At 39.8% G+C, this 23,765-nt stretch overlaps 1 protein-coding gene across 5 annotated transcripts in view; it reads left to right on the top strand.

The window, feature by feature from the left end:
- dnah12 (dynein, axonemal, heavy chain 12) overlaps positions 1 to 23,765 on the top strand; it is a 176,619-nt gene that overhangs the window by 89,918 nt on the left and 62,936 nt on the right. For all 5 annotated transcript variants that reach the window (XM_072280429.1, XM_072280430.1, XM_072280427.1 and 2 more), the window contains 11 exons: positions 1,969 to 2,214; positions 3,011 to 3,130; positions 4,067 to 4,176; positions 8,610 to 8,793; positions 11,451 to 11,591; positions 14,286 to 14,369; positions 14,508 to 14,696; positions 17,029 to 17,148; positions 18,359 to 18,547; positions 19,969 to 20,120; positions 21,483 to 21,621. In XM_072280429.1, the coding sequence (XP_072136530.1) occupies positions 1,969 to 2,214; positions 3,011 to 3,130; positions 4,067 to 4,176; positions 8,610 to 8,793; positions 11,451 to 11,591; positions 14,286 to 14,369; positions 14,508 to 14,696; positions 17,029 to 17,148; positions 18,359 to 18,547; positions 19,969 to 20,120; positions 21,483 to 21,621 (1,674 nt within the window). The remainder of the gene's footprint in view (positions 1 to 1,968; positions 2,215 to 3,010; positions 3,131 to 4,066; positions 4,177 to 8,609; positions 8,794 to 11,450; positions 11,592 to 14,285; positions 14,370 to 14,507; positions 14,697 to 17,028; positions 17,149 to 18,358; positions 18,548 to 19,968; positions 20,121 to 21,482; positions 21,622 to 23,765) is intronic.

Genomic DNA, 23,765 nt, shown 5'->3' with positions numbered 1-23,765 from the left:
ATAATGAAAGACTGGATCGACTAGGCTTATACTCGTTGGAATTTAGAAGATTGAGGGGGGATCTTATTGAAACGTATAAAATCCTAAAGGGATTGGACAGGCTAGATGCAGGAAGATTGTTCCTGATGTTGGGGAAGTCCAGAACGAGGGGTCACAGTCTGAGGATAAAGGGGAAGACTTTTAGGACTGAGCTTAGGAAAAATTTCTTCACACAGGGAGTGGTGAATCTGTGGAATTTTCTGCCACAGGAAACAGTTGAGGCCAGTTCATTGGCTATATTTAAGAAGGAGTTAGATATGGCCCTTGTGGCTAAAGGGATCGGGGGTATGGAGGAAAGGCTGGTACAGGGTTCTGAGTTGGATGATCAGCCATGATCATACTGAATGGTAGTGCAGGCTCGAAGGGCCGAATGGCCTACTCCTGCACCTATTTTCTATGTTTCTATGTCTATAAAGAAGTACTTAACAGGACAAGAGTTTCTCACTGGATAAAAATCCGTGTTGGAAATCAATTTCACATTCAATCTATTTTTTTTTCTCCATTGACGTCAGTCACTGTAAAATAAAGTGAGGTCCAAAACTGACATCTGACATGAATCTGACTTTTTCACAGTGAGGAAAGCTTTTGGTTAGGGTATAAACCAAGTGTTTTTCAAAAAAGTGGAGCATTAGAAAACAAAAATAAAAAAAGGTTAAATATTCAGATTCCACAATCATCACTGTTGTCTATCTTATTTTAAGTATCCAGTATCAGGCATATAAGACTAGAAATCTGGAACAGTAACTCTCTTTATTTTATGGTACTGTATTATCGAAAACCAAGCTTTTCTGCAACAGAACGTGATTGTGTCCATGCCTGGATTGAGTTGCATTTCTGTGTATAAATTTGATCAGCCATTTCTAGCTGTGGTACACCCTTGCATAGTGGACATAATTTCAAAAGCAGAACATACAATAAATGAGATCATTCAATGTCCAACACTCAGTTTGGTCCCAGTCCTCCTCCTACTGTAGCAATTCTCATAAAACCAATCTCGCCTCAGTTTTCTGATTGAGGTTAAAATTTTCCACACCCCCTTTCCCACAAGGCATAGACCTCTAGCAAATAACTTCTTCAGACCCCAAATGAGCCTTTGATGTCTGATCAGGATGCTGGGAATGAGAAAGTGGCATGTTGTTGTCTGCTTATGAAGACGTGAAAAAGGAGAAACAATTGCTGAGAGTGGCTGAGAAGAAATTGATGTGGGCCATGTCAGGTGATTTTAGTGGGACTGTCCCTGTATAGTCCTCCACTAAAAAAAGGCCTTGAGAGGGGAAGTAGGGAAGTAAGTTCTTCATTAGAGCCTGCAGGCTAAACCAATGCGCCCCGATGTAAAAGTCATGTAGACGTCATATTCAGAAACTCAGAAGCTTATCACTCTTTTGCCTGACTCACTCAATGAATTTAATAGCAAAGTCTTCATGTTGGTTAGTTATCTAACTGTGAATGTTTGTACTACCATTGCGCAGAATATAAAATTACTGAAATTTCTATGTCACCTGGTTAAGAAATTTGTCTTTTCAAAAAAAAATCTCCATTACCTAGAAACTTATCTCTGGTTGATAATGCTAAGTGTCTCAAGGTAGCGAGACTGCCTCATATGTTCACGCCTTTGAAGTCAGTAGAACCAATTTCAGAATTAGAGAAGAAAGCCCCAGTAAAATTCATATCCAGCAGCAGCCTGGCAATAACTTTCTAAGTGAGCACCTGAAAATTCAAATCTTGTACCAATAAGCGTTGGGCTGATAAAAAAATTATGTTTACCATTAAAATATGTTAACTGTTCCTATTTAATAGAACTTGCAAGAAAAAAAATTCTTCTCCTGAAATAAATCTTAATGGATCTGGAATCAACTGACTGACAGGGTGGTAGAAGCAGAATCTGTGGGAGCTGATGATTTCTAAATCTGGAACTTCTCTGTTCTTCAGGTTCTATTCCGGACAGTGGCGATGATGGTTCCTAACTATGCACTGATCGCTGAAATCTCTCTGTACTCCTATGGCTTCCTTAATGCCAAGCCATTGTCAGTGAAAATAGTGATGACATACAGGTTGTGTTCAGAGCAGCTTTCATCGCAGTTCCACTACGATTACGGCATGCGTGCAGTGAAAGCTGTCTTAGTTGCAGCTGGCAACTTAAAGCTGAAGTTCCCCGCGGAGAATGAAGATGTTCTGGTGAGTTGTTTAAGTATTGTCTACCTACTGCATATGTTCCATTTTATTATTATATTTAAGATAGTCTTTGAGATTTTATTACTGCCTTTGAGAACTTTGCAAGAGTAATTAGAAGATGACAATCATGGGCCGGCTGGTGCCGCAATGACATTGGCGCTGGACCTGGGAGCGGAGGTTCCTGGGTTCGAAACCAGTCGGGTCCACTCCCGAATAGGCTTTCCATCCGTGCTGGGTTGAGTGTCGAGATCACAACTCAGCCTCGTAAAACAAAGGGAAAAATACTGCGAAAATGTCTGTGTGAGGAGTGGCGCGCCACACAGTCTCTCTCTCGTTCTGCGCCTTGTAAAAAGCCATGAAAAAGACATCATCATGGACGCACGCATGGACACGCAGATGCACACGCACAGACTTGCAGGCACGCAGGCACACACCAAAAAAAAAAGATGACAATCATGGCACTTTTAGTCATAGTCAATTACAAGTGATTTCTGAATACAAGATCTGTATTACAAACAAGTCTCCATTTATCAAGTCAGCACTGCCTTTTCTCTCTCATCAAAAGTTGTAGGAAAACTTTGAAGTTTATGAAATGAGATTTTACGTTTTAGAGGCACTTAAAATGCCCGTTTTTATCCTAGAGCAGTTGTTCCCAACTTTTTATGCCATGAACCCTTACTGAGGGGTCCATGGACTCCAGGTTGGGAACCCCTGTGTTAGAGATATGTACTCATGTGTATTTTTGATGAACTTGTAGTGGTTCTGTTGAAATAATTTAAACAAAACATTTATTTTCTAGTTACTGCGATCAATCAAAGATGTAAATGAGCCCAAGTTCCTATCCCACGATATTCCATTGTTCAATGGTATCACAAGTGATCTGTTTCCAGGAGTCGAACTTCCTGAAGCTGATTACCAGGTTAGAATTGTTTTTGGTGATTGTATCGTTCATTTATTATGCTCTGTGTTGTATGATATGGGCGATCATGGTCTTTCCATGACCATGACTGTTCTTGGCAAATTTTTCAACAAAAGTGGTTTGCCATTCTTCTGGGCCATGTCCTTACAAGATGGGTGACCCCAGCCATTACCAATACTCTTCAGAGATTGTCTGCCTGGCGTCAGTGGTCGCATAACCAGGATTTGTGAGTACCAGCTGCTTGCACGACCATCCACCACCTGCTCTCATGGCTTCATGTGACCCTGATCGAGGGACTAAGCAGGTGCTACACCTTGACCAAGGGTGATCTGCGGGCTAGTGGAGAGAAGGAGCACCTTACACCTCCTTTGTCAGAGACGTACCACCACCTCGCCGATAATTACAGTGACATGCCTGTAAATTAGTTCATGTTGACAGCAGATTACAATGTTTCAAGGCTGAGGGATTTCAGCAACCAGGTGTAAGAATAGAGATACTAGGGTTCTCCTAAAGAAGAAAAGAAGAAATTTTAATAGAAATGAACAATATCATGATAAAGTTATGATCAATAGGTTCACTAGAGAAAATCTGTTTCTATTAGCATATGATTAAGGGCCAGAGGCACACATTTAAAATGAAGGGTCAGTGATATAGGAAGTATCTAGGCAGAAACCTTTTATATACAGAAAATGAGTTGACCTAAAATTCACTGTCTGTAAACTGTGACAGAAACAGAGACAGTCAGAACTTTCAACAGCACAAAGAAAATAACTTGCAGGGCTGAAAATAGTCCCCTACTACATTGTAACAACTCCAGGATTCTAGAAGTGTGGAAAAACATAATATAAGTAATATTATGTTACATTGCCAAACACTTGTAGAAAGTTATACCCATCTTTTCTTCCATAAAAAAAATTGTTTCTTTCTTACATCTAGCTTTTCCTTGAATGTATGGCCGAATGCTGCCTGAAGTGGGATGTGCAACCAGTAAAGCCTTTCCTGGCCAAAATGATCCAGACCTATGAAATGATGATTGTAAGACATGGGTGAGTGAGAGTGAACACTAGAGCATGTCTATTTTTTAATAAAACAATTGAATTCACTCCTAGCAGTATTCCTCAGTGTAGAGTTAAAATTCTTATGGTAACTCTAAACAATCCAAATTAAATCAGGCATTTTATTTCTGAAAAGCATGTTTACCTTTTATAATTCTTCCAAATTCAGGTACCTACTCCTCTCGGTCCCTTAACTCTCTCTCCTCCTGATCCATCTAAGCCAAACCCACCCAATCACTGTATTTCTTTATCCTCCCCTCCAACAGCAACCACTCCATTTGTGCATCATGCAAGCTCTCCTCGAACAAGGTCTCCTCCCCCTACTACTCCCACCTGCACCTCCCACTTCCCTCATTAGGTTCCATGCTCCACCTTCCTCTCCAATCAGATTCCACTGTTTGCTGCCCCTTGTTGTCTCCATCTATCACCTCTCTCTCTCTCTTTCAGCTTCTGTTGCTCTTTCTACTCTTCCACTCCTCACCTGGATCCACCTATCATTTGCCAGTTCTTCCTCCACCCTTTCATCTCCTGACATAATACTGACTATCTTTAAGTTCATTTGAAGGGTCCTGACCCAAAATGAGTGGCTTCAACAGTTTGTTATCTTGCTCCTGATCCCAGCATTTACAGTCTCTTCTGTCTGAATTTATCTGTTTAACATGTGTTTGCCTGATCCAAAATGGTGCTGGCGATGCTTTGTGGGCAGCTTGCAAAACTACTAGATACTCTACTAAATATGCTTGTTGTGAACTACAATCAAGAGAAAATCTGCAGATGCTGGAAATCAAAGTAACACACACAAAATGCTGGGGGCAATCAGCAGGCCAGGCAGCATCTATGGAAAAGAGTAAACAGTCAACGTTTCGGGCCGAGACCCTTCATCAGGACTGGAAAAAATAGATTAGAAGTCAGAGTAAGAATTACAGAATAAGTCAGGGGAAGTTCTTTCTCTGACTTCTAATCTCTTTTTTCTAGTCCTGCTGAAGGGTCTCAGCCCAAAACGTTGACTGTTTACTCTTTTCCATAGATGCTGCCTGGCCTGCTGATTTCCCCCAGCATTTTCTGTGTGTTACTTCTTGTGAGTGACGGCCACTGCAATCTGCAGTCTATAATTTCCCCTTAGGAAATGTACTTTTGAACTGTCTGATCAAACTAGCAATTTTGCAATCTTCTGAACCTGACTCTTGAGAATTCAGGAACGGACATCACTGGGGGCCAACACTATGTCGAAGCCTGAGAGTGGAAACTGAGCTTGTGCTCAGCTTCGTTACTCCGTGTCGATTAAAGCGATGAGCCAGCTTAAAGTGTCGAGGTTTTGAGAGCAGAAAACGAACCGAGGTTCGGTGACATCTCAACACTCACAGCACGCTGGAGGAACTCAGCAGGTCAGGCAGCATCCGTGGAAATGATCAGTCGACGTTTCGGGCCGGAACCCTATCAGGGCCTCTGCCCCCTCCTTCTTCAGTCCTGATGAAAGGTTCCAGCCCAAAACATCGACTGATCGTTTCCACGGATGCTGCCCGACCTGCTGAGTTCCTCCAGTGTGTTGTGAGTGTTGCTTTGATCCCAGCATCTGCAGATTATTTTGTGTTAGCGACATCTCAAGATTGTTTAATGTCACTTCCTGTACACAAGTGTAAAGGAGAATGAAATAATTGTTACTCCGTATCCAATGCAGCACAAAAAAAATCACAAGATAAAGAATACAATAATAATAATAAAATAAAATGAATATAAATATATTGATTGTATGTCCATAAAGTGATGCTAGGCACAGGACTGTCTCTATCTAACAGGAAGTGATTAAGCATGGGTGGTTGGGTATGAGAGGGGTGGGTTAGTGGGTGGAGCTGTTGGTCAGCCTACTGCTTGGGGAAACTAATTGCTTTTGAGTCCAGTGGTCCTGGTGGGCATGCTACATAGCCTTCTCCCTGATGGGAGTGGGACCAACCGTTCATGAGCAGGGAGAGTGGGCTCTTTTCCAGCATCTTTCTGTGAAAATGTCCTTGAAGGCAGGTAGGCTGGTGCCAGTGATGGATTGCACTGTTTTGTAGACCCTACTGTCTGCCGCAGTGCAATTTCTGTACTATCCGATGATGCAGCTTGTTAGGATGCTCAGTTTCTGTAGAATGATGTGATTGTAGATGTGCGTAGACCAGCTCTCTTCAACCTCCTCCAAAGGCAGAGGTGTTGGTGAATGTTCCTGATTGTGCAGGATGTGTTCTAGGACCATGAGCAGTTGTGTGAGATTTGCTCTCCCAGGAGTTTGACACTGTTGTGCCACTGATATAGAGGGGGGTGTGAGTGGTCCGAGCTCTCCTGGAGTCAATAACCATCTCCTTTATCTTGTTGACATTGAGGAAGAGGTCATTTGCTTGACACCAGGCTGATTTGAAGCATGTGGGGACAGCAGCCTGGAGGAGTGAAGTGTTGAAAATGTCTGTGAAGTCAGTGAGCTAGTGTGCACACTTTCTGAGTGCTTAGTCTCGGATTTTTTCTGGCCTGGCTGCCTTATGGGGGTTGACTCTCTGCAGCGTCCTTCTCATGCCTTGCTTTTACAGACAGGAGTTGCTCACCTGGGAGGTGGTTAGCTTACATGGCCAGTGCTGTGCTACGTGCCTCGAAGCATGCATAAAAGTTGTATCAAGTATCTGGGAGCGAGGCATCACTGGTACAGTCAATGCTGTTTCTCCTTCCATAGTCAGTCCCGCCACATACGCTGGGAATCCTTATCGGGCAGGTGTTCCTGAGATTTTAGTGCATAGGTGGTGTTTTCACTCTTGGTGCCCAAGATGAAGTTTCTCTTGGCTGATATGAGAGCTGTTCCTGTCTCCATTCCTGAAGGCAGTGTCCGGGCTTTTAGTAGGGAGCGCACCTCTGCGTTCAGCCAGGACTTCTTGAGGTACCAACTGCCTGACCCACCTCCCTCTCTTCTTGCTACTACCATTAGGTTGGAGGTGCAGGAGTCCTGGGTCTGAATGCTGCCAGGCTCGGGATTAGTTGTGGCCCTGCCATCAACGGGCTCCCGGACTGACCCAGCACTGAGCGAACTCCACAGCCTGTTGGCTCTGCAGCTCTCATTCTCTGTATTATTTGTTCACTGTTTTTTTACTAGTTAAACAATTTGTCCTCTCTTGCACAGCAGATGTTTGCCAGTCTCTGTTGTGTGTGTTTTTTGTGGATTCTATTGTGTTTCTTTGTTTTGAGGCTGCCTAAAAGAAGACGAATCTCAAGGTTGTGTAAGGTATACATACTTTGTTAATACATTTGGACTTTGAATTTGAACAATTTGCATTTATTTTGAATTAGTTATGAGTCAGATGACACTGAATAGGAAATGAAAGTAGAGAATTATTTAGATTTAAAAAGCAGGACATGATCAAAGAACAGAGTTGAAGGAAGTTTTGAAGGCATGAAGTTTGAGTTGAGATTTTCAGAGGGAGTTCTGGAACATGGTGGCTGAATGAGCAAAGACCACTGGAATGGCAGGAAATTTGAGAACAGGAAACAGCTGCTGTGTGTTGTCCGGTGATAAGCTGATGACTGATCGCAGGTGGGGAGGCAATCGTGTTTGTTCTATATCAGTTGTTTATACTTACCTTTGTAGTGTAGTGAGGATTTGATCCATGAATATGGATAACAGAAAGGACATAGAGACAGTATGATTGTCAGGCTCTTGGTGCACTAGAGGTGAGAGGAATGATACAAAGTGGTTGTTTTCCAGAAGCAAAAGAGTTTGATAGTTGGTGCTGTGCAGCATTCCTGAGTTAGATTATGCTAACATAGGATACCTAGGTTAATAAATTAACCCAACAATTTCTTGTCCATTGGCAATATCTATGTATTGGGGACCTTGGAAGAGAGCAATTGGGAAAAAATGAAAATGCTTAATGCCTAATTCACTCCATTGCAAAGTTATCTAAGTATGCCAAATTAAAATCAAAAATTCGAAGCTAGAAATCTGAAATAATAAACAGAAAATTTTAGAAACACTAGCAGATCAGGCAGCAACTCTAGAAGGAGAGGCAAGGTTATCATTTTTGGTTGAAGACACTTTCTCAGAACTGAGAAAGAGAGAAAATAAGTTAGTTTTAAGTTGCAGAGAAGGTAGGGAAGGGATAGATAGGACAAAGTGAATCACTCAGATAGGGGAATGTCAGTATTGCCATGGAGATAAATTGTAGAGGCCAAAGGGTTGAAAGATTAATAAGGGCAGATAAGAGGAAGGAATTAATAAAAGCTAGATGATGAAAGCAGTTAAAAATTGAAATACAAACAAAAACTCTTAACAAGCTGTGAGATGTTCAGATTCTAATAAACATATTAAATAGGAAAATACATGGATCTCAATTATCAAAGAACAAAATTTTCCCAAGATATTTCTCTGTCAAACCAAAAATTATTTTGGTTTTTCAATTAAATAGATTCATGCTGGTGGGGGAGCCATTTTCTGGAAAGACCAAGATTTTGCATGTGTTGGCAGACACACTGACACTTATGAATGAACGTGGATTGAATGAAGAGGAAAAAGTCATATATCGAACTATAAATCCAAAATCAATTACTATGGGTCAACTCTTTGGACAGTTTGATCTAGTCTCACATGAGGTACGTGATTTATGTCATAACTTAAAAATTGTTAATATAGTGGATTCCAGTTAGTTGATCCATCGGTTAATCAGTGCAGCTGTTTACTCAGGACAACTCTTAAAGAACAAAAACTAATTGAGAACTTACCTGAGGTTCCCATCATTTATTTGGGACACGGTGCCACTTAATTGGGACAGGACACTGTTGCTGTTGCCCGACGGTTTCTAACTGGTGTCACTTGTGTTTGTGTTCAAATGCCAAACTTTATCAATCTCTGCCATTCCTTTGGGTTCATCAGATGTGTGGAGAGGGGGAGCTTGCTACATGGGCAGCGGCTTGCTCTCCACATCGTACTGGCCTGGCTTGGGTATCACGTAGACAGCTGGGACACAACATCCGTGGTCAGCCCAGGCCGATAGAGGGCCTCGCGTGTTTGCTGAGATTGTAATTATGATTGACAGAAAATGGATACAATGTGTTTACATCTTAAACAATGTGGCAGATACACTGACAGTCTGGAACATTCAATTTTCTGCAAGTTTTAAAGTTTCAAAATTCAAATAGCATACTGCCTCATGATTAAACCTTTACCTATTTTGTATACATATACCATATATATGCTGCCATAGTCTTAGGAAAGAATTTGTTAGGTGCATCCAGGAAGGTGATTTGATGTGGTATGTGGATTGTTTGACAAGGAAAAGGCCCATACTTGAACTTTTATTAGGAAATAAGCCTGGCCAGGTGATCAGAAAACCAGTATGTGAGCATTTTGGCAGCAGTCATCATAATTCCATAAGATTTCAGATAGATATTGAAAAGAATAAGACTGGACCGCAGTAGGAGTTGGGCCAGGGAGTGCTGAACTGGAGGAAAGTTGATTACAAGGGTATTAAGCAGGAGCTGGAGAGTGTTGACTGGGGGCAGATGTTCCTGGATGAATCCACATCTGATATGTGAGATTCGTTCTGGTCAGAGTTCAGGATGAACGTGGTCATGTGACAGGCAAAGATGGCAAGATTCAGGAGACTTGGATGACAAGAGATGTTGCTAATTTAGCCAAAGAGAGAAAAGAAGTATATATAAAGTTTAGGAAACTGAAATCAGACAGAGATGAAGGAGGGAATTTATGCCTGGAACCAGAGAAAGAGGACCAGTCCTGAAAAAGGGCCTCAGCCTGAAACCTCAACTGTATATTCATCTCCATAGATGCTGCCTGACCTGCTGAGTTCCTCCGACGTTTTGTGTGTCTTGCTTTGGATTTCCCGCATTTACAGACTGACGTGTTTTTGAGACTACTAAACACATGGGCTGCTTCCAGGTGCTCTGGTTTCCCGCCACATTCCAAAGATATATCAGTTGGTAGGTTAATTGGTCATTGCAAGTTTTCTGGTGGTTAGGTTATGATTAAACTAGGTAAATCGCTGGGTGATGTGTCTTGACCGGCCAGAAGGGCCTGCTCCACACTATAAATAGATAAATAGTGATCTTGAGGCGCATGTCCCAAGAAAAGTAGATCAGGTGGTAAAGAATGCCTCTGGTATACTTATCTCCATTGGCTTGGGGTGTTGAGTATAAAAGGTGGGAAGTCATGTTGTATTTGCATAAAGCTTCATTGAGGTGATATTTGGAGTATTTTATGCTGTTCCGTTGCTGAATTACAGGAAAGATGTGTGAGCTTTGGAGAAGGTGCAGAAAAGATCCAGGAGGATGCTGCCTGGATTAGAGAGTGTCAGAAATAAGGAGAGGTTGGACAATTTTGGAATTTTTTCCCCTGGAGCATCGGAGAGTGAGGGGCAATGACAGATATATATAAAATGATGAGAGGCATTGGTGGGGTAGATACTCATCACCTTTGTCTCAGGGTAGAAATGTTAAATACTAGAGCAGACAACTTAAAGGTGAAAGAGGATATTTTAAAGGAGATATATGAGGCAAGCTTTTTCACACGGAGTTTGGTAGGTGCCTACAACACACTGTCAGGGAGATGGTTGAAACAGACATGATAATAATGTTTAAGAAGCATTTGGATGGGCAGATGAACAGATAGGAAATAGAGAGACATAAACGTGCATGCAGTTAGGATTAGTTAGAGTTGCTAGGTTGACTCTGACATAATAGGACAAAGGGTCTGTTACTGATGTTTCAAACATTTTAAAATTCTAAAGATAACCATACTTAGCATTTAAATGAAAACAAAAATAAACAAAGAAATCACATAACCAAGAAATTAGTAAGGAGATTAAAAAAACTTACTTGTATAATGCTTAAACAAGATTAGGATCAAAATCATATATTCCGCATTATATGGAACTAAACATGATAATGGGTAGAGATGATATATTTTGAGGGTATCTTGTTGGGATCTAACATCCAGCATATGATCAAACTAATCACAGTTACAGCTTTTCCTTGGAGTAATACTTGGAGTAATACTTAGATAATTAAGCATCATTCAAAATGAGAGAAATGGAGGGTATGAGAGAAATGGAGGGAAGGATGAGAGGAATATAAAATGTAACTATAGAGTACAGTAACATTAATTCATTTGTTGAAATAAAATTTTGCAGCATTAACTTGTGTTTTTGAACATTTCAATAGCAATTTTTCAAAGTTTGAAAATCCACGTGTTTGTTTCATAACCGATCTTCACTGAGTTTTTCCAACATTTATAGTGGACTGATGGTATTGTGGCAAATACTTTCCGGGAATTTGCTTCTTCAGAAACCCCTGACCGCAAGTGGGTGATATTTGATGGACCAATTGATACCCTGTGGATTGAAAGCATGAATACTGTGCTAGATGATAACAAAAAGGTAATTACATTATTGGAATGGACCTGTGCTAGACTCTGTGCTAGATTTAATGGTGTAATGGTTTGTTAAGGTATGTAACTAGATTTTGTAAAGTTAATAAACCCAAATTAAATCAGTTAAGCATAAATTGTTTATTAAACAATAGCTCAGATACAATAACTTCTCCGTAGATTCTCTTTAAACAGTTCTTTAAAATAGGCACTGGAATAGGTAACTTACTCTTATGAGGGCTGAGTAAGATCTTCCACAAGAAAGGTTTTATGAGAAATCTTACAGGAAGAAGCAGAGGTGGGATGAAGGTTGTTATAGGTTTTAAATTGAATTAGCAGCAAACCAACATGGGTGAATATTTTCTGTAACTGAATTGCATTCTATGTCAATTTAAACAAAATATCAGAGATCTATATATAATGCATTTCCAGATGAGACAGACAGGTGAAAGTGCTGGAAAGCTTTCTTCTTTTCTCCTGACCAGACTCAATTGGAATATTAGGTAATCATGGATGTATCAGATAATGTTAAACAACTCCTGATATTAGATTGCAAAATAATCTGTGTAATACATTATTATTCCTGTCAATCTAGGACCCATATGGGATCAGAGCAAAATGATAGGTTTGCCACAACAGCATAGCCTCTATGAACCATACATTGGTTCCAATTCTACAACCTTACTTGATTGATTAAGGACAAGTTTATCTCGTGGCTGATTGTAACACTTGACCATTATTCTTCTTTGTTTGAGAGTATCATACTGGTCTATGTTGTTGCAGTTAACTTTTGCATAATTCCCAAAGCTGGTTAAAAACTCTTTCCTATGTGGTTATCATGTATGAGAGCCTACAAACTCTTCTCAGGCTTCCAGCTGGGTACAGGTATCAATTTTAACCGATGTTTCAATGACAAATTTTGCCATCTTCATCAGGGATAATGCCTGGGCATGTCTAGTCCGGAGGCATTTATAACCCCATCATCCATCCTCCTGATTGGTTGGTCCTCATCCAATCAGGTTTCTGCTGTCCCACCTTGTTTACAATCGAATTCCAATTCTTACTTACAGTGAGACCTTAATCTTCTGCCTAAATTCTTTTCCTCGAATTGTGACAGGGTCCTGAATTACCCCTATAAACTGTGCTGGATTACCCCTATGAACTGTGCTTTTGGAAAAGAGAGAGAGAGAGTAATTTAACACTGACATGTTGTTTTGAAAGAGAGAGAGAGAGACGAAGACTAACTGTTGGACTGTCACTTTAAGGCACGAGAAAGAACTGGCTAACTTTTGAATTTCTGCTGAGTTGGAGACAGCATTGAGCAGCTCGTAAGTTGCTATGGTGACCGAAGGCGGCGTTATTTGATGGACACTCGATGTTATGATTTTCCGTCAGTGTGTTGATACTTCCCAAGGATATTTGCCTGCTTGTACATTTCTTACACAGAGAAGGGAAAGAGGAGTTATTTGAATGACAGCTGGTATCCAGTACGGTGAGATAAATAGGAGGTCAGATGATACAGACCTCAGACACATGTTTTGGACACTGAATGAGCTTTGTTGTGCCTGCAAGAAAAGTGGGTTTTTGGAGGATCGATCAGGCAGATTGATCAGTGGCTCTTGCAGTGAAGAGAAAAGGCAGTGACTGGTGGGGATTTGTCCATGTGTCCATCCTTGCCTGGGTGATAGCTCCATCACAGAAAAATGGTCCCCCTTGTTGTGGTCACAATCGGTGACTTTTAAAGGATTTCGAAGGGCAACGAGAAGATCGACAGCGCCAGCTCAACTGAAGACTCAAATTTCTTCCCCTCTCTCTCTCCATCACTACTCAACTCAATATCATGAACTGAACTGAACTTTACTCATCATCATAAGACTGTATCTTTTTACCCCTAGACTTGAAGAAGCTTGATTTTTATATATTTCCACACTTACTGATTTACTTACTTATATATATAATCATTGCTAACCTGTTTGATTTATCTACATTTATATTACTGTATTGCGTAGTTACTAATAAATATTATTAGTTAATAGCAATACTGGACTCCAAAGTGTTTTCTATTTCTGCTGGTTCTTTATTCCCATCACGGAGTATGTGACAGAATATTTAACAATACAAAGGTCTTGCTCTGAGTAAGAACTGGAATTTGATTGTAACCAAGCTGGGACAGTAGTAACCTGATTGGATGAGGACTAACCAATCAGGAGGGACAGATGACAGGGCATAATTACCACTGGACTAGACATGCCCAGGCATCATCTCTGATGAAAATGGCAGAATTTGTCAGTGAAACATCAGTTAAAATTGATACCCCCTGTACTGGCCTGGAAGCTCGATAAGAGCTTATTTGTCATATACACTGGGAAAGCACTAGATCCTTTTTCATGAGAGCCTAGTTCATGTAGAATGGTGGATAATTTTGCACTAAAGTCTAGCCTTGAGCATAATATTAATATATATTAATGATGTTAATATATATTAATAACATGGAATCGGGTAAAATATAATTTTTCAAATATAATGTAAGATTTCCCATTTTTAAACATAAAAAATTTAATTTCATGGTGTATAAAACATTAACCAATGGAAGTTAATTTTTAGCCCACTGTATGTTGAACCTGAGTACTGACTGGCATTTTGAGGTCTGATAATCATTACTTATTCAATTAGATCTTAATAATTGTCACTCTTTAATTACCAGCTTTGTCTGATGAGTGGGGAGATCATTCAGATGTCTCAGCAGATGAGTCTCATTTTTGAAGTGATGGATCTTTCCCAAGCTTCAGTAAGAGTTCCTGATATTTTCTCCTTGAATGTAGTGGAATTGAAAAATTACATGCGTTTTAATCTGGATTAGTAAATTAATATGTAATTATTGTTATATTTCTGTGCACCTTAAGCAGATTTTTTTTTGCACTTTTAGCCAGCCACAGTTAGTCGCTGTGGCATGATCTATCTGGAGCCAGCCCAGTTAGGTTGGAAACCTCTCATTTTATCTTGGCTTAAAGGTCTTTCAAAAGTACTGCCTTACAAGGACATGCTGAACCTCTTAGAAGGACTTTTCAACTGGTTGGTACCTCCTGCGCTCCACGTTCTTCGCAAACAATGCAAGGTAAACAATTCAAAGGCTGACCTTTCGTTAAAATTGCAAAAATATAGTTGAACAGTACGTTATTGTAAATCAATGATTTAAATTAACTAAACAAAAGGGGCAGCACATTAGTGTAGTAGTTAGCACAACGCTTTATAGTATCAGCAATCTGGGTTCAGTTTTCCACCACTGCCTGTCAGGAGTTTGTAAGTCCTTTCCGTGATCTCGTGGGTTTCCTCCCACAGTCCAAAGACATACCGATTGGTAGGTTAATTGGTCATTGTAAATGGTCCTGCAATTAGGCTAGGATTAAATTGGGGGATTGCTGGGTAGCACAGCTTGAAGGGCCAGAAGGGCCTACTCCATGCAGTATGTCTGTCAATCAATCAATAAATCAACAGGAAATGTATTTATCTAATAGAATATGGAGTAGAATGAATGTAAAATCTGAAAACGAACCAGTCAGAGCTGAACATTCTCTTGTTGAAGACCTTTCCCAGGCAATTTAGTGGCATAAAGTTTACTTGCACCTTATTTACCTATACCTGAACATCATTCAAGTCATGAAGCGAATCAAACAATGCATTCAGCTCATTGGCAGTGGTCCAATCTTTATGTACTGAACGCAGAAGAACAGGAGAGTTGTTTTCCATTTACACCCATGAGGTATTTGCTGATGATGAGAGAGGCCTGAGCAACAAGTCAGACTCAGATGGTGCACCGCTGATACGTATCTCCTGAGCCTTGCAGTGTTGACAGTATGGAAGGTTGATGTGTAGCCTTGCTTTCATCAAAGCTTATCGGAGCCTTACAGTAGATATTAAATGCTTTGGATAATCAAGGGCACTTAAAAACTATAATAACAAATGACTAAAAAAAATAAATTATTAAAGCATTTTAGAAGATTAAAAACATATGGAAAAAATGAAGAAATTAAAGACAGTAAAATAAGCACATTATAATATTAAATTTATTTTTTTCTTCCAAATCTCTGGGTCTGGAAGGCACATTCATTTGAATAAATATTCCGATCCCTCAGTAGGTCATCATTCCTGTTCAGATCTTACTTCTCTCAACATTTGAGAACTTATGTTTCATATTTTTGCAGTAGGCAGGAGTTTCATGCAGAAAAAAGCCTTTTGCAATTTTAGCTGGGGCCTGAATTGATCTGCAACATTTTTGTCACCAAAAATATATCAGTCATAGCTCTGAAGACACAAGAGGTCCTTCTGGTATCAGAAAACTTTCTTTTGAGGATGGAAGGGCAGGAGTTCTCCTTTGTTTTATCTAAGAAGTTATATCCCCTCCTACCAAAATGCCTGCTCCGCATCTTGCTGATAATGTAGAATGTGAAACAGTAGAGCACAGTACAGGCTTTTTGGTCCACAATGTTGTTCTGACTTTTATTTACCTACTTGAAGATCAATCCAACTCTTCTCTCCCACATAGCCATCCTTTTTTCTTTTATCCAAGTGCCTCTCAAAAAGTTTAAGTGTTGCTAATGTATCTGCCTCTACCACCACCACTGGCATTTCATTCCACACACCTACCACTCTGTGTAAAAAAAACACTACCTTTAACATCTCCCCCAAAACTTCCTCCAATCACCTTAATATTATTCTCCCTCACGTTAGCCCTTTCCACCCTGGGAAAAAGGCTCTAACTGTTCACTCTAACTATGCCTCTTGTCATCTTGTACACCTCTATTAAGTCACCTCTCATCCTCCTTCGGTCCAAAGGGAATAGCCAATGCTCACTTTATCTATCCTTGTAATACATGCTCTTTAATCCAGATTGCATTACGCGAAATTTCCTCTGCAGCCTCTGTAAAGCTCCCACTTACTTTCTATAATGAACTGACCGGTACTGAATACAATGTTCCAATTGGCTATTCCCTTTGGAGCGAAGGAGGATGAGAGGTGATGTAATAGATGATAAGAGACAGACATAGAGTGAACTAATTGTGGTCAAGCCAGAGTTTTATAGAGCTGCAACATTACCTTACAGTTCTTGAATTCAAAATGTGAAAGTTATTCAGTGGCTGCTGACTACTTGATATAAGGCTTATCTTTGATTGGGTAGAAATGCCCACATTCTCTGACAATCTTCAGTTTAATAGTTAGGTTAAATATAACCCCATCAGTGCATTTAGAAACATTGCATGTAAAATGATTTGTGTCTGCAGCCAGGATTAGAGTTCCTTATAAACACTGTTGCAACAAATTTTAAGAAGATAGATATTTTATATTACTTATTTGTTGCATGGATGAAAAGCTACTGTAAAGCTATTTGTGATTATCAGATGGGTTTGGAAATAATATTACTAACTTTAACTTCCATGTCAAATACTCAGGAGCTCATTCCAACGTCTGACGGCAATACTGTGGTATCCCTTACTCATATTTTTGAAATGCTTCTCTGGGACCAACTGGCCGCTGATCCTGATTCCAAGAACGTCCGTGTCTGGATAATGGTACAACTTTTGGCTCTCAATATTATTTTAATTTGATAAGGAGGACACTGTTGTTAGTTTTGTTTTTTTCCTTTTTCCTGCTTTAGTTGTAATTATCTAAGTAACCTAATTTCAGACTTTTGCAAAGCTACACTTGGGGCTTTAAACTCAATACAGTTACCACAGTGTTCAGAGGTTACGTTTCTCTGATTTTGTTGCAAGTATACAGTGCAGTTATGATCTAGCTGTTGCATTAAATCATAATTATTAGAATTGTTTTCCTTTGGAATCCAGAAACTTTGGGCCGGCTGGTGGCGCAACGACATCAGCGCCGGACCCGGGAGCGAAGGTTCCTGGGTTCGAAATTAGTCGGGTCCGCTCCCGAGTACGCTTTCCATCCGCACCAGGTTGAGTGTCGAGATCGCAACTTGACCTCGTAAAGTAAAGGGATAATACTGCGAAAATGTCTGTGTGGGGAGTGGTGCATCACACAGTCTCTCTCTCTCACTCTGCGCCTTGTAAAAGCCATGAAAAAGACATCATCACGGACGCACGCACGGATGCACACACGCAGACGCACACGCCAAAAAAAAAAGAATCCAGAAGTTTTAATATCCAAGCCAAGAAAAGGATGGATTTTTCAGACCCTGTGCTGTGGTGACAAGAAGAAGACCTTTTGTAAAAGTTTTTTTTGTCTAGCAACAAAATCTCTGGGATTCTTTTTTTGCCTTCAGCATTTGGAAAAGCCCTGAGAGTATTTCATCAAACACACCCTCTGTAAGATTCTCACTCAAGCGGCAGAGGCAGTAAAAGAGGCTAATTGGAAGTTTGATATCACAGCCCAGATGAGCAGGACATTCCTGTTGAATCAGTGGTTCTGTTTAACATCAGAGAATGTATACAGTTTACAACCTGAAGTTCTTACTTTTTACAGACATCCGGGAAACAGAAACCTCCCCCGCCCCCCCCCAGAAGGAATGGCAGAAACATCAGAACTTTAAAGCCCCTCCCCCCTCCCACCCACATGCAGCAGCAAAAACATCGACCTTTATTCAAGTGGAAATTTAGGAATAAAGGCAGAAAATTCTGAAAATGATCTGCACACTAGGAGACATCAGTGAGGAGAATAACCATTATAACATTTCAGCTCAACAATATTTCAGCTACCTGGAATTTTAGATTTCTAACAATTGTTTCTACAAAACTGTATCTACTTGTATTTCGTTTCCAGGCGGCTTTTGCTTTTTCCCTGGTATGGTCAATTGGTGCATCTTGTGACAAAGCTAGTCGAACAGTATTTGATACATTCCTACGAGAAATTGTGTCCTTAAAATCATCTTATGGACCAATACCAGCTTCAGTCGGAAAATGGGAATGCCCCTTTGAAGAAAAAGGATTGGTTTATGACTACATGTATGAGGTATCATATTATTCTAATCTTTGAAAAACAAATCAAGTTTTATTTTACTGAGAATCGAATGGGTGAAAGAGAGTAGAGAAAATAGTGTTACTTTCCTAATAGTTTTACCTGTACTAGCCACTGAAGAAAATGAAATCTTTCCAGCTTTTTTACCTTTCCACCCCTTTTTCGACAGGTTGATTCTTTTTTCGAATTCAGTATAGTTTGCTCAGTCTCTGTCTCTTATTTGATCTATGCTTCACAGTTATAAGAATAACAGAGTTGTATTAGTGGGAGATTTTAATTTCCTCGGCACGAATTGGTTCACACAGAGTGCTAAGGGTCTGGAGGGGAAGAATTTGTGAAATATGTTCAGAAAAGTTTCCTAAGTCAATATATGTGGGAGGATGTAATACTGGACCTTATGTTAGAGAATGAGGCAGGGCAATTAGCTGAAGTGACAGTCAGGGATCACTTTGCTTCTAGAACAGGGACCCCTTACTTAATGGTGTTGGTCCATGGCATAAAGAAGGTTGGGAACCCCTGCTCTAGAGACTGTGATTCTATTTGTTTCAAGATAGTGCCTTGGATGTAAAATAGAGATCTCAAAAGCAGACTGGATGTAGTGGTCCTGATGAAGGGTCTCGGCCTGAAACCTCAACTGTGTACTCTTTTTCACAGATGCTGCCTGGTCTGCTGAGTTCCTCCAGCATTTTGTGCATGTTGCTCTGGATGAAGTGGTTTTGCGTTTTCGATAATCAGTTCCACCCATTCTGTTCTTATTCAGGAAGCATGGGGCTTTATGAAACCCTGTGTTATAGGGAGTAGTTGTCCAGGCTAGGTTCCTCAGAACATAGGAAAGTTAGGGGTGAACTTAGAAATGCTTAAAATCATGAAACACACAAATGAGGTGAATAGTAACAGTTTTTTTTTCCAGGATAGAAGAATCTAAAACCAGGGGGCATAGATTTGGTGTTTTGAAGGGAAAGATTTAAAAGGGATCTGAAGGGCAAATTTTTCATGCAGAGGGTGGTGAATATATGAAATGAACTGCCAGAAAAAGTAGAGGCAGGTATCATTTAAGAAGCATTTAGATAAGTACCGTACTTGGAGGAGCACTGCTTAGAGGCATATGGGTCAAATACAAGAAATTGGGATGAGCTGGTTTAACACCCTGGTCGGCATGGACTTATTGGGCTAAAGGAGATGTACCTGTGCTCAACTGTCTATGACTCTATTCATGTCAATAGCATTGCCAGGCAGTTAGAGAATGAAGCACCATCTTTCCATGTCTGATTTTCTTACACAGTTACTGGTTGGGCAGAAATTTCTAACAGAAGTGATGAAAAGGAAATTGTCAAAGAAAATGATTTAGTAAAATCCATGTAATTGTTAATTCTAACCATGCACTAATTCTTGCTAAACATGCAATGTTTTGTTAGTTTAAAGCCAGAGGACGTTGGGTGCACTGGAATGAAGCAATCAGAAATATTAATTTGGGGAATGCGAAAACAAAAGTCCAGGACATTATAGTACCTACAATGGATACGGTCAGATACACCTACCTGTTGGACCTCTGCATTACACATGGGAAGTAAGGATTATTAAAAGTGCCCTTTATTTCTCATTGGTTACCATTTGATGTAAGTAAGAGCATTATATTATTCAGAATCCTGATCCATATGAAGGAAAATGCTCACTTCTGGAATGCTGATGAATTCTGTGTCCATGGCTTGCAACTTTCTAACAGTTCAAGTCTTTAAGGTGACTGTGATTGGAAACTCAGAGAAGAAACACTTAAAAATCTTCTTGACCCAATTTTGTTTTTTTTTCATTTCCCATGTTTGTCGATCCTTCCCCTGTGCCACTCAATTGCCATTGCCTAACTTTACTGAAATTAGGATCTCACAGCAAGTAACGTGGGAAAAAATCCGCAAATCCCGTGTCCACCCTCGTTGTCTCTCTGTTGTCCTAATGTTGGTTATCGGATGTTAACAGAGCCTCGTCCCTAGGCATCATAAGGACTATTTGTATATCACTGATACACTCCTGGGGTTAAAACTATTAACATAATTATTGTTTTGAATGGTTCCTACACCCTCATTTTTGAGGAAGAAAACATTAGCGTTTTTTTTTTCAGAGCTCACAAATAGAATTATACTTAACATTCACATCTTTGTGTACCTTTTCAGCAATGTACAATGTTACTTCAATATTGATAATAAAGAATATTAGATTGAACTAATAAAAGAAATCTTGTGGCGTTCAATTAACATAAGTGAACAGCCACAGGTCCAAGGATCATAAAATCAATTGAATATATCAAACATTTTCATACCATCAAACTCTAACTTTTTAAAACTATTCATCTGAGTAATATCATTAGGATTCACTATTTAACCAAAATGTGCTATATTGCATTGTATTAAAACTGTGTATTAATCATCGATTTATTAATTGTTCAGTTAGTTATTTAAAAATACAGTATTGAAGTTTAGAGTAGATTTGATCTGCATCATTTGAACAGTCATAGTAACCAATTGTTTTATTTAGTTTTATTTAGTTGCCTCAGGCTAAAAGAATTTGCCCGGTGTTTATTTCATTTTCACCTATGGAACGAAAACCAGCTTGGTTCTGTAATGTCAAGTAAATTGTAATTTCAAATTAGCATCCAAGGCTGGTAACTAAATTTTCTCACAGTTTTAAAAATTAATTCACTCATTGAAAGTTACTACGATATAAATTTCCTTGTGATCAATGTTTCACTGAGATATGTAGCCTTGCAATAAGTCATCAGAATTAATCAATTAACAGAGTATAACATGCATTCAATTAAATTATTAACATGTTCATCAATGTTTTCTGGTATATTTCTTTTAAGAAAGATATACACAGTTAATGCATATAGAAATATGTTTTTAAACAATTTATAAACAATTTCTTTTTGTGCACACAGACCATTACTGTTTGTTGGCCATACCGGCACTGGAAAATCACTGTATGTGCAAGATAAGTTAATGAACAATTTAGATAAAGATGTTTACGTACCTTTTTTCATCAACTTTTCTGCAAGAACCAGTGCAAATCAGATTCAGGTAACCTCTTTCAAAAGTTGTTCTAAGTCTGATGCAGATAGAACAAAGGATTGTCAGGATTCTTGCTCTCTCTCACTGTCCAACAACCTTGCCTCCAAATATGTCGTGAGGGACTATTGGACTTTACAGTGCATCCTCTACATTTGGATAGTACATGGCGTATGCTGCTGCCAAAGTCTAAACAAGACTTGAGAGAAAAATAGAGCTGCAAAAAACACAAGAATTATAAACTTGCGGTCACATTAAACTGCAGAATCATTTTACTTTGCAGTGCAGTAGCTAAATATTATACAGAATAATAATTGTAAAGGTAATTAGGGGTGTTAATCAGTTTTAAATAGATGTAAATATCTGACCATCTCTTACTATTTAGATTTCTCATGATTAATTTTGTGGATCCTTCATGCAGCATCTTGGTGTTCCAGATGGATGTACACTAGGCCTTTTGTGAGACTGTAAATGCATTTGATTTTATTTTCCATGTTGGAAAATCAGAGGTATAGTGATACTTCATTGTTTGCAACATACCGCCTTACGTTGCAAAGTACATAAAACTCGTACCATCATTCTGCAGACAGAAGTAGAAATCCCTCCTTTGTAATTGGGAGTTCAGATTTTGGTAAGTTATCTGATTATTGTAAAATCTCTAAACAAAGGAAGTCATTATCCTTACAAGTGACTCTCGACCCTTAACAATATGATGGATTTTGAATTATTGAATTCATTGGATAGGCCTTTCTGCTTCCATAGCCTGATAGGTAGAAAGTCAACTACACACTTTGAGTTGTTACTAAAGAAGATAAGTTACAGAGGATATAAAAACATGGGAATTAAGCGATGATTAAGTTGGTAATTCAGATTGTAGTTCAGCATGTTCATGATAGAAATCCTTAAAAATTAGTTACATCTTACTTCATTGTGCTTTTATGATGTTTTGTGATCCATGTGTCCTATGGTCTCAGTAAAATGAAAATACCGCCAAACAAGAAATTGCATGAAAGTATAATTTTTCTGTAAATAAACTATTCCAATCTGCAGTATATGGTTGGTAAAATAACCAAATGATTTCATAATTATTCTTATATTGCCTTGCTACCTGGGAATCTCTAGATCTTTCTAACTGACTCGCCTCATTATACTTTTTACTTCATTCCAATCTTGTAATTTCCTTGTGGCCGTTTAACTTAAACATTATCTTCTCCCTTTTTCAGCAAGTTGCAGTAGAATCATGGGACACAAAATACTCTGCAGATGCTGGGGTCAAAGCAACACTCACAACACGCTGGAGGAACTCAGCAGGTTGGGCAGCATCCATGGAAATGATGAGTCGACGTTTTGGGCCAGAACACTTTGTCAGGACTATAGAGGGAAGGGGCAGAGGCCCTATAAAGAAGGTGGGGGGAGGGTGGGAAGGAGAAGGCTGGTAGGTTCCAGGTGAAAAACCAGTAAGGGGAAAGATAAATGGGTGGGGGAGGGGAAGCAGGGAGGTGATAGGCAGGAAAGGTGAAGAAGGAATAGGGGAAAACACAATGGGTGGTATATGAGGCTAAACTCAGGTTGGAGGAGCAACACCTCATATACTGTCTAGGTAGTCTCCAGCCCCTTGGTATGAACATAGAATTCTCCAACTTCCGGTAATTCCCTCCCCCTCCCTTCCTCTATCCCTATTCCACTCTGCCCTTCCCCCAGCTGTCTATCACCTCCCTCATGGTTCCGCCTCCTTCTACTACCCATTGTGTTTTCCCCTATTCCTTCTTCACCTTTCCTGCCTATCCCCTCCCTGCTTCCCCTCCCCTACCACTTTATCTTTCCCCTTACTGGTTTTTCACCTGGAACCTACCAGCTTTCTCCTTCCCACCCTCCCCCCCACCTTCTTTATAGGGCCTCTGCCCCTTCCCTCTATAGTCCTGACGAAGGGTTCCGGCCCAAAGCGTTGACTGATCGTTTCCACAGATGCTGCCCGACCTGCTGAGTTCCTCCGGTGTGTTGTGAGTGTAGAATCATAAGAAATAGGAGCAGAATTAGGCCATTTGGCAAATTGAGACTCTTTGCCTCCTGCCAGTCAGCCACAGATTTAGCCATGCTAGTGTCTTTTCTGTAATTCCGTGGGTATTTAACTTGTTACACAGTCTCATGTGCGGCAT

The sequence above is a fragment of the Mobula birostris genome, chromosome 16 (assembly GCF_030028105.1).
Source record: "Mobula birostris isolate sMobBir1 chromosome 16, sMobBir1.hap1, whole genome shotgun sequence".
In the NCBI taxonomy this organism is placed as follows: domain Eukaryota; kingdom Metazoa; phylum Chordata; class Chondrichthyes; order Myliobatiformes; family Myliobatidae; genus Mobula; species Mobula birostris.
Note: the sequence above shows the minus strand (reverse complement) of the source record. Positions and strands in the feature narration are given on the sequence as shown.